At 37.6% G+C, this 10415-nt stretch overlaps 1 protein-coding gene across 8 annotated transcripts in view; it reads right to left on the bottom strand.

Annotated features, from left to right (window-relative positions):
• LOC108718845 (cytoplasmic dynein 1 intermediate chain 1) overlaps positions 1 to 10415 on the bottom strand; it is a 234933-nt gene that overhangs the window by 51614 nt on the left and 172904 nt on the right. For all 8 annotated transcript variants that reach the window (XR_005961759.1, XM_041565902.1, XM_041565903.1 and 5 more), the window contains one exon: positions 5528 to 5668. Coding sequence is in view for 7 of the 8 variants with exons in the window: in XM_041565902.1 (XP_041421836.1) it covers positions 5528 to 5668 (141 nt within the window). In the remaining variant the exon portion in view is untranslated. The remainder of the gene's footprint in view (positions 1 to 5527; positions 5669 to 10415) is intronic.

The raw sequence follows: 10415 nt of genomic DNA, 5'->3' as shown, positions 1-10415 counted from the left end.
ACTATTAAATACAGTGCTTTTTTTTTGTCTGACGCATTAATATAAAGACGCTTACGGCTTCCTATTGTCGTGGCTTTGTTCGCAAAGCCTGTAAACTGAACCTCTGTTTCTTGGGACAATGGACTCAGCATGTTCAGCCATCAATTCTACAGACTGCAGAACCACAAGTGCTCTAGACTTCACAATGTGAGTTTAACTACTGCACTGACACAGCCTTTTAGCAATTGTCTGAGGTAGCAATTGGCAAGGATGAGGCCACTATTTTATTTAATACAAATACTATTGTATTGTGCTGCATTCAACTGGTGGCAGAGCTCTGCCATTTCCCCATGCGCTGCTCCTGTAACATGTTATTTAGAGTAAAATACGCATGGGCCCTTGTAAATAAAGAATCTCACTGTAATTTAAGCAGCCATATACTGGGATGGGTACCCTGGACAAACAATGCACAAATATGAAAATCAACTACGTTGAAATATCTTTTCAACGGATGCCAGTTTATATATAAAACCAATGTTTGCAAAAACTATTTTTGAAAAAAACATGAAAAATTAAGCTATTTAAATATTAAACCAACATGGCTCTCTCTTAAGTATATTGTATGTGCTGGAAATGGATGCAAATGTATTTCCTTCTTGCAAATATAATCAAGCTGGAGACTGTACCATGCAGCACTCAAATTAAATGCCACCAGTTTGTTTACTTTGCATCTCTGTGTTGTACAGTGCTGCTATCATTAGAATTAAAGGGGAAATATATTAAAGGGAATGTCAACCCAAAAAAATATATTTTGCCTTCATAAAAGATAACATAATTCTAAGCAACTTTGCATTATAAATTCATTACAATTCAGTTATTTGTATCTGCTTTTGAAAGCAGTGTTTGTCCCTTTCTATTCTCTGCCCTGCTGATTCAGACTGTTGATACAATTTAAGACAAGGCAGCGGATTAACAGACATATGTCTTAGCTGGGGAACTAAGACTTTTGCAACATTGTTTAAAAAGTAACACCCAGGAGTCAAGCAAATGCTGCTTTCAATTGTTTTTACAAATACCTGAAGTGAATATTAATATAGGTATATTGAAGCACTGAACATTAATATATGTATATTGAAAAGTTGCTTAGAAATGTTTTCTTTTATTAGGTAGATTTTTAGTTTGGGGTTGACTTGCCCTTTAAAGCAAACCAGATTTTTCAAATGCTGAATTTCCAAATAAATAGCTGTATATGCAGTACATGTATAGGATATATTATCCAGAATGCTTCGGACCCTGGGTTAAAGGATCTTTCCGTAATTTGGATGACCATACCTGCTAAAAATCACGTAAACAATAAATAACCCAATAGGATTGTTTTGCCCCCAATATGGGTTCATGCAGCTTAGTTACCATCAAGTACAAGGTACTGTTTTATTATTACAGAGAAAAAGGGAATCATTTTTAAAAAATGTTTGCTTTAAATGAACTATATGGGCGATGGCTTCTTGTAATTCAAAGCTTTCTCTGTAACTATTTACCGGATAATACCTAAATGTGTTTTTTTTTTTGAGATAAAGAATATCAAATATACTCTATTTCTTATTAGAAAATTTAGGCTGGATGTGCCTACCATGTTTAAAATGCAGCTGATAATTATACTTGAATTATTAACACTAGTGAATGACACCAGTGCTGTAAATGATAAAATGTAAAAGTTAATTTCACATGAACAGGAAACTAATAAGTGCCTAAAAACATTTTTTTTTTAATATAATCGGGCCGAAAAGCTTGCTTACTGTCTGGGCACAATTATAGCCATTTACTTGAAATTTCACGAAAGTCAATGTAAATTTAAACTGTGCCATAAAGATCCAATCTGAACAGATCGCTTACATGTTTTAATAGGAAAACACAAATTTATTGTTTGGTTATAATCTATAATAAACTATATGAAGATTATGTGTCTGATTAAAATCTATATTTAAATTTTTTTTTTTTTACAATCTTAGCAAATAACACTGAATGTGCCTTAAAAAATGCAAGACTGAAAGAAGCAGGATTAATGATTGTGTAATGGTTACGACTGCCATTAAATGTATCGAGATCTATCTACTAAAAGTAATGATGTTATAAAACAATTTATGAATTGAAGCACGGCTCCAAATAGATATAAACTCTTGCCATTCTTTACAAGAAACACTGGCAAGTCACATTAAAATTAGGCATTAAAGTTCCCTAAAACTCTTATCTGCTGTAGATATGTATTGAAAATATAATGCAACTTACAGATTTATCTGTTTAGCTTTTGTTTCACGCAAGCAGCACTTTGTGTATAGCCATAAATGCTTGATGGTCATACTCATACCATTTCCCAAATGTCATCCTTATTTTTATTTTTCCCCCAAGTTAGTAGCCCTCCTGTTTGTCCTCCAGCTGTAGGCTTCCCAATTAAAAAGGCTGCACTGTTTCCTGCTCGGCATACTTCAAAAGCTCCTACGTTGCCGTCTCATTTTAAGCACGTTTTGAATTTTCTACCTGTACCTGAGTTAATCCTTCAGTAAAGCCAAATGCACAGTGCTTTTTTAATGAAGGTTGGGATGTGGATTGGTAATAATGTCATAAATATTAATTTAATACAATACAATAATAATATTGTAACCTATTTAGATGTTCTTCAAATATTTAATGCTCTCTAGGAAAAAGTGACACAAACTATTATGGCAATTTTAAATTTTTAAATACATTTTAAAAAAATTCTTCCCTTCGTTTGTGCTAATGAATATATTGGATTTAAAATGTGGATTTTTGAGCGCAGTTCAGTATTTTTGGGGCTTTTATATGCTCTCTGAACTAGGACAAAAAAAAAGAAGGAATATATGTTTATAAATGTTACTGTCACATTAGCTTCTAATTCTTAAAGGCAAAATGAGAAGCTGGATGTTCTTTGGACAGTTCTAAATCATAGTGGACACTGGAGTTGCAGTCTTTATCTGTTATATTAAAATGGAATCCTACAGAGTGCAGCTGTGAACTGTTGTAGTTCATTTAAAACCTGGTTTGTGCAGCTATTTTAGAATTGCAAATAGGATAACTTATTATTCTTCTATTATTATTCTATTATACAAAAAATCTGAAAAATCTGAAATAGTATCCCTGTTGTGGTTCCCACTACAATAAAGCTGAATTTGGGGGGGTTGGGGTAGTGAGATATATTTTAGAGCCACAATACATGTAACCAAATAACAACTGGAAGCCGAAAGGATGGAGTATTATAGCAGAATAACTGTAGCACAGGCATTTTCAAGCCATTGTTGAAACAGTGCGTGTAAATATGCAATGTGAACTAATGATACCAAAATCGTGCCACTAATTGCACCAACTGGATTGTGGTGAAAAAAACGACTGCGTAAACCAGGCCTTAACCACAGAAATCAAAATGCAGGGAAGTCGGTACTGAGGACAAGCATGTAATCGGATTACTCAGTACATCAATTCCAACATTTCATACTTTACCCTGTATTTGAAAATATCAAGCATTAAAAATTACAATCATTAGGAATGCAAATAAAATCCTGATATTTAGATTTTTCTTCATATATGAAGCAGAACCTAGAGTTGCTGCCTAATGCATGTCTGCCTGGCATTCAATTTACTTAAACTGAGAAAATTGTAATTCACAGTGGCTAAAGAAACCCTCTGGCTGCCATGGGATGCAAAACTTCTATTCAGGCCTCCCTCCAAAGGGTTAAAGTGACTGCTAATAAGTGAAATGAAATGAATCTGGAATAGTTTACTGGCTCTTTCCTTGCCTTTGTGGTTGGTAGCCCAAGTCAGCACTGGCTGCCTGTAATACTGAAAATTAGTAGCTCAGACCAGCAGCCTCTTCCAGACAGGTGGGAATTACTGTATATAGGAAGTGCGGGTAATGCCAGCTTTGGGTGCTCATATATATATATATATATATATATATATATATATATATATATATATATATATCCCCAGTCTATTCTGAAGAAACCATTTTTTACAATTTCATGGAACAATGTTTCCAAGCTGTTTTTCTATACACCCATCTGGCAGTCTAGAGATATAGATATCCAACAGCAGTTTTGGGATTATTAAATGAGGGACCTCGCATCTGACCCGTAAATTATTGGCATTGATGCTTTTATTAGTACCTGAATCAGGCTGGGATATTTTCAGCAATGCTGGTATAAAATCAGCTGTATGGATACACTCCCTACTAAATAAATATATAAAATATATAAATAATAAACGGATGAAGGATCAGCGCACTCTGGAAATAATGAACAAATGCTCTTTTATTATTAATACAGCATCTTATCCAATGTTTTGGTCCCACTTGGTTGTTATATTACAACCATTGGTCACGCACCTCTGGACGTCTGTAGTTTGAGTGCAGGCACTTTCGGGTTATTTATATATATATTATATATCTATATATATAATATTTATATATATACTGGAGTGCGGATTGCGGTTCAGTTTGTTATTTGCAAACCTGTTTATGAGCAGCACCCAGGCATTTTCTTTTGGTTTGGTGATGCACCAGCTCTGGACTTTTAAATATACAAATATATATACTGTATATATATATATATATATATATATATATATATATATTATATATATATATATATATATATATATATATATATATATATATATACATACACATACATAATATATATATATATATATATTGAGTGATATATATATATATATATATATATATATCTTCCCTTTTATATGGTATATATATAAGCTATGTATATAATTCATGTGATTTAGTTGTATAATCACATTTACTTTACAGTGCTACGCAATATGTTGGCGCTATATAAATACATGTTAATAATAATAATGGTATAAGCTGAACAAATCCCCCTGGGGACCCTAATAAAAATGTAACGTGCATGTGTCTATTAGTGTCCCAAACTGGAGGTGATCTGCTTAGTTTAGTCTGCTATTTCTATTTCCTAAAAAAAAAGGCAATATCTGTAAAATAAAGACATTGCCTTTAAACCCTTCACTGCTGTGGGCTTTAGAAACTCCACGCATTATCATTGCTGGCAGAAAAATGCGGGTAGCATTGAGTTTTCCTTTATTCCCTGTAATCCTTTTCTATCTCTGCCCTTAAATGTCTGTTTATATGTGTTCTGGAGGGTAAGAATGATGCAATAAAGTTGGGAAATCAGCCTTGTTCAGTCTGCTGATGTTGTTGTCGCACTGCAACTCTCTGCGTCCCACCAATAGTCACAGGTGTCAGTGTAACAACAGCTGGAGGGCTGCATGATCTCTGATGCATGACAAATATCTAGCAATTATTTTTATGCCTCTCTATGCCATTTCACCCCCTCGCGTGTAGTGGTACATCCCATTCAGCAGTAATGTTTGGGAATGACTTGGTGGGGACACTGGGTCCTATTTAGCAGCATTGACCCGCCTTAACCCCTTAGGAGCTGCAGTGAGATGAACTCCCCTCCCCAAACCCGCCCCGTACCGACAGGGTTAAGTCCCGGCTCACCTCCGTGTCATTATTGAGGTTCCAGAGATCCAAGCGCCCCATCCCATCCACACAGGCGAAGAGCGCGGGATGCACGGGTGACCACGTGACGTCATAGACATAGTCTGCATTGTCTTCAAAGGAGTAGAGCGGCTTGTTGTGCTGGAAGCAGAGAGAGGAGAAGACTGAGTGGCGCTAGTGCTGCCTCGGGCTGTCTGCTGGCGAGCCTCATTAAACACTTTGCACGTTTGTGGGGGGAAAGAAAAAGAAAATGTGTCATAAAAGTGCTGGGAAGGTGCAATGCGCCCAGTCAGAGCCAGTGTCCCGAGATATAGTAACGTTACAGCACAAGGCAATGGCCAGGGAGACTGGGGGCTGACACACAACACATGAGGGAGGGAAGGGGTTGTTTCTCTCTTTAATGCAATAAAACAGTTGTGACAGGAATCTCTGTCTGGCAGGTACTAGTGAGGTGCCCATTACAGGGGATTTGTGCAAAGGCATCACAATGTGACTTCTCTCAGAATGAATCACGTTCAAAAGCTGGTGAAGCAGCGACTGGTTTCCACATGAGGGGCGAAAGCGATCATTTTTATCATGGCCCAATGCCTCCTTCTCGAAGACAGTCAGCGCCATCTAGCGGCCTATGCGCAAACGTTAACTCGAGGGCAAAGAGTATTTTTAGGTCATTTGGTTTAACCAGTAGTGTCAGGATTTGCTAAGCAGCTGCCACTCAGGGCTTGCCTTACTGAGGCAATGTAACGCTGGAACCGGAGGGAAAACATCTACAACAGTAACAGGATTGACCGGCTCACACCAGTGATGGTCACTCTTCTACCTAAACTTGCCTCATGGAAACCCTGCTTCACTCATGAGACTGACGCCTTGTTTATCTGACAGGAGCAACAATAACAGTCTGAGCATTTCAGCCAAAGCAGTTCACTAAATATCAAAATAGGATGAAGCAAAACGTGACACAACATGGCGTCCTACCACTACATAAAGAGGCAATAAATATTCATAGTTACTAATGTCTGGGGACAGACCCTGGTTTTCACAGATACTGACTGGAAATTTCCCTCCATGGAAATGGATTTTTCAACTGAATAGATCTTACAATAGGGGTAGGGTTGCCACCTTTTCTGGAAAAAAATACCAGCCTATATTTATCTTTTTTCCATATTAATAACATTGGGCTCAAGCATAATTTTTATGGACCAGGCCTGTAAAATACCAGCCAGGTGGCAACCCTAAATAGGGGGGAGATTATTCACTATGTCATTTCAGTGGCATAAGATCAAAGTTACTGGGCCCCGCAGCAAATTAAGTTTTCAGTCCCCTCAAAATGTACAGAAGTTGAACTCTTTTAGCAATACAGACCCTGATTTTCACAGATACTGACTGAAAATTTCACTCCACGGAAATGGATTTTCCAACTGAATAGATCTTACAATACGGGGGAGATTATTTACTATGTCATTGCTCAAAGTTACTGGGCCCTGTAGCAAATGAAGTTTTCAGTCCCCTCAAAAAGTACAGAAGTTGAACTCTTTTAGCAATACATATTGAAAATTGCTCATCATTTAAGTATAAGTAAACCTTAAAAATAAGTGAATGTAAAATTGATGAAGGTGCTATTCTAAGCACTTTTGCAATGTACGTTCATTATTTTTTTATTTTTAATTCCGAGATATTAAAGGATACATGTACTGTTCATATGAATGAATTGTGTTACAACAGCGCCACCTGCTTGTAATTTTCCCAACTTTTTGACCACCAAGTAGTCAAGGAAGTTGTAAGGAGAAAGATGCTGCTCTGATGTTCTGCTTAGGAAAAAATTTGAAAACTTTCTCAAATCTTCCCTAAACAGAAGAATGTCAGAGCAGCCTCTTTCTTTCTCCTGACAACTTCCTTGAAAAAGCAGGTGCTAATTTTTGAATGCCAGGCTTGGAAGCAAGTTTTGGTTACATAAAAACGAAGTATAGTGCCAAGTAGAGCCTCTTGTAGGCTGCCAGTTCACATAGGGGCTACCAAGTAGCCAATCACAGCCCTTATTTGGCATCCCAAGGTTTTCCCCAAATCTTTTTACATTTGAATGTTGCTCACGGTTAGGGTTGCAACCTTTTCTAAAAAAAATTTACCGGCCGGTGGGGGCGAGAACAAAAAGGGGGCGGAGTCACGCACAGTGATGCAAAAGGGGGGCAGCAACACGCTTTTTGAATTATTTCCCTTTTTATGACTCTTTTCAGCTTTCAAACGGGGATCACTGACCCCCCCTCTAAAAATCCAAATGCTCTGTAAGGCTACACATTTATTGTTATTGCTTCTTTTTATTACTCATTTTTCTATTTAGGTGATCTCCTATTCATATTCCAGTCTCTTATACAAATCAGTGCATGGTTGCTAGGCTCATTTTAAATTGCTGCTGAATAAAAAGCTAAATAACACAGAAACCACAAATAATAAAAAATGAAAACCAATTGCAAATTGTCTCAGAATATCACTCACTACATCATACTAAAAGTTAATTTAAAGGTAAGCAACCACTTTAAGGCCTGTATAATCTAAAAGTAACAATACAGGTCTAATTAGTAATTAATTCAGATTCACATCACGTGGCAGCTCAGAAACCAACACATACTGCATTAGAATATAGTAATCAGCCCTGTAGCATCAGCTGCTGTGACAAACCTTAGTATCTGCCTGATATAGATATTATCTGCTTAGCTTCTGCCCAGCACGCACTGAGCATGTGCAGTGTCTCTGACAATCGAAAGATGGCGAGCCCCTGTGGATAGCTATGAACGACTGTGTCCTTACTGTTTGGAGGAGGGGTGTTAAATACTTTGTCAATGTTAAAGGAATATTATTACTGTTTGCTATGGATCACCTTAGAAGGGTTTATCATTGACAATGTACTGTGCTGCAGACTTATTTAGTAATAACTGTAATATTATGTTAATGTTCATAAACATTGTTTTTACACATCCCAGGGGTGTGAATGTGTATTGCAGTATGTGCAATAAATCACCATGAGAAGCCTAAAGCTGACCATACACGGGCCGATAAAAGCTGCCGACAGACCGAGTCGGCAGCTTATTGGCCCGTGTATTGAGCCCTCCAATTGGCTTCCCCAATGGATATCTGGCAGAAAGTCGGCCAGATGTTTATCGGACGGGACTAAAAATCCCGTCGGATCGCGGCCGCATCTGTTCGTTGATGCGGTCCCGCGATCCGACCGCCCGTTACCCATCGTTAGGATCCAATCGTTGGGCCCTAGGGCCCACAATCGGATCAGCCCGATATTGCCCACCTCAAGGTGGGCATATCGGGGAGAGATCCGCTCATTTGGCGACATTGCCAAACGAGTGGATCTCTCAGTGTATGGCCACCTTAAAGCTGGCTATAGACGCAAAGATCTGATCGTATGAATCTAGGATTCGGGCCGTGTGTGGAGAGTCCCGACATTTTTCATCCGGTGGAGAGCGGTCGTTTGGTTGATCGGACAGGTTAAAAGATTTCTGTCGGCTGCGGGTAATATCTCTGCATGTATTGCCAATCGTACGATTTTCAGAGGGAGACTGTCACTAGGTTTGGTCAGACATAACTTCGTACGATTGCTGTCAGGGGCAGAACATCGGCTGATCTGTTCTTTAACTACTTTATTTGATCTGAATGGTTAGTGGCAGGTCGGGAGACGGGGAACGGGGGAAGTCCGATCATATGTCTTTCGTACGATCGGATCTTTACGTCTGTGGCCAGCTTAAGCATTTTATGCATTTTATCTATATACGTAACAAGAAATACCCTTGTACATAAAAATAATGACAAATAAGATAATGTAACATAATTTTCCCCCTTAACCAGTAGATTTGTAGCTATTCTCATGCTTGAGGAGAAGCCAAACCTTACTATACACAAAGATATTAAATAACAAAGTGGCGGAGACCGTTACTTCCCTCTAACAACATAAAAAAGTAATTACGAAATGCGACCACCTCAGTCTTTTTTGACAGATGCCTATATAAAAACAAGGCGGTCGAGTACATTAAGTTTTTTTTTTTATTTATGTTGCTTTCAAGTTAAAATGAGTGTAAATCCACTACTAGGATTATAATTTATTGCAGAGTTCTTGTCAAACCCAAAATAAGGGCATGTAATTAAAGGGACGGGGGTCCTGGTGTTTTAGTTTCTGTTTTTGTAGGCAAACCTGCAATATGAAAGCACTCTGTTAGGAGTAATCTTTGTGTGGTTATTTTACAACGACTTAATTTTGTAATCAGTTGCAATCTACCGCAAATGCCAATTGTTATTACTGCAAATGTTGTGGTTTTAAAACCAAAGTTGGATCTTTATCGCCCTCAAGAGGCCTTATGGGGAAAGGCAATAATAGGGCAAAAAAAAACCTCTTAAATTTCCAAGTCAAAGAATCATTATAGCAAAGCAAGTAAAATACTTTAGCTCTTTTACATTGTTTTTTTCTATTTAGTAGTTATTTGGGAGTTGTATAATTCTGTGTTTCTAGTTGCCAAGTCTCCCAGATTTATAGGGTCAGAAGTTTGTATTTGTTGCCTGTACTCTTAAAGGAAGGCTCTGCAACTCCTCAGTCCCTGTAAACTCTGTGTAGCACAGTGTCCAGTAATAGTGAACTCTATATGGGGACCTTGTTTAAATCCGTGGTAACCATACAATATTAGTGAACCCCTGATAGAAAGGGAAGCAATGGGACATTATCATAATCATATTTCCTTGCAACTAAAATCAAAGAGGCATGTACTGTATAGCTAAAGATTTGTAAAATTTGTGGTTGAACACACATTGCACCTATAACACCACCACATTGAGCACCACTACTTTTTGCACAACTTTCTTCCGAATATATTAATGCCAGAAATTCTTCTCTAACTGA

The sequence above is a fragment of the Xenopus laevis genome, chromosome 6L (assembly GCF_017654675.1).
Source record: "Xenopus laevis strain J_2021 chromosome 6L, Xenopus_laevis_v10.1, whole genome shotgun sequence".
NCBI classification, from domain to species: domain Eukaryota; kingdom Metazoa; phylum Chordata; class Amphibia; order Anura; family Pipidae; genus Xenopus; species Xenopus laevis.
The sequence above is the reverse complement of the archived record's forward strand: the minus strand, read 5'-3'. Positions and strand labels throughout refer to the sequence as shown.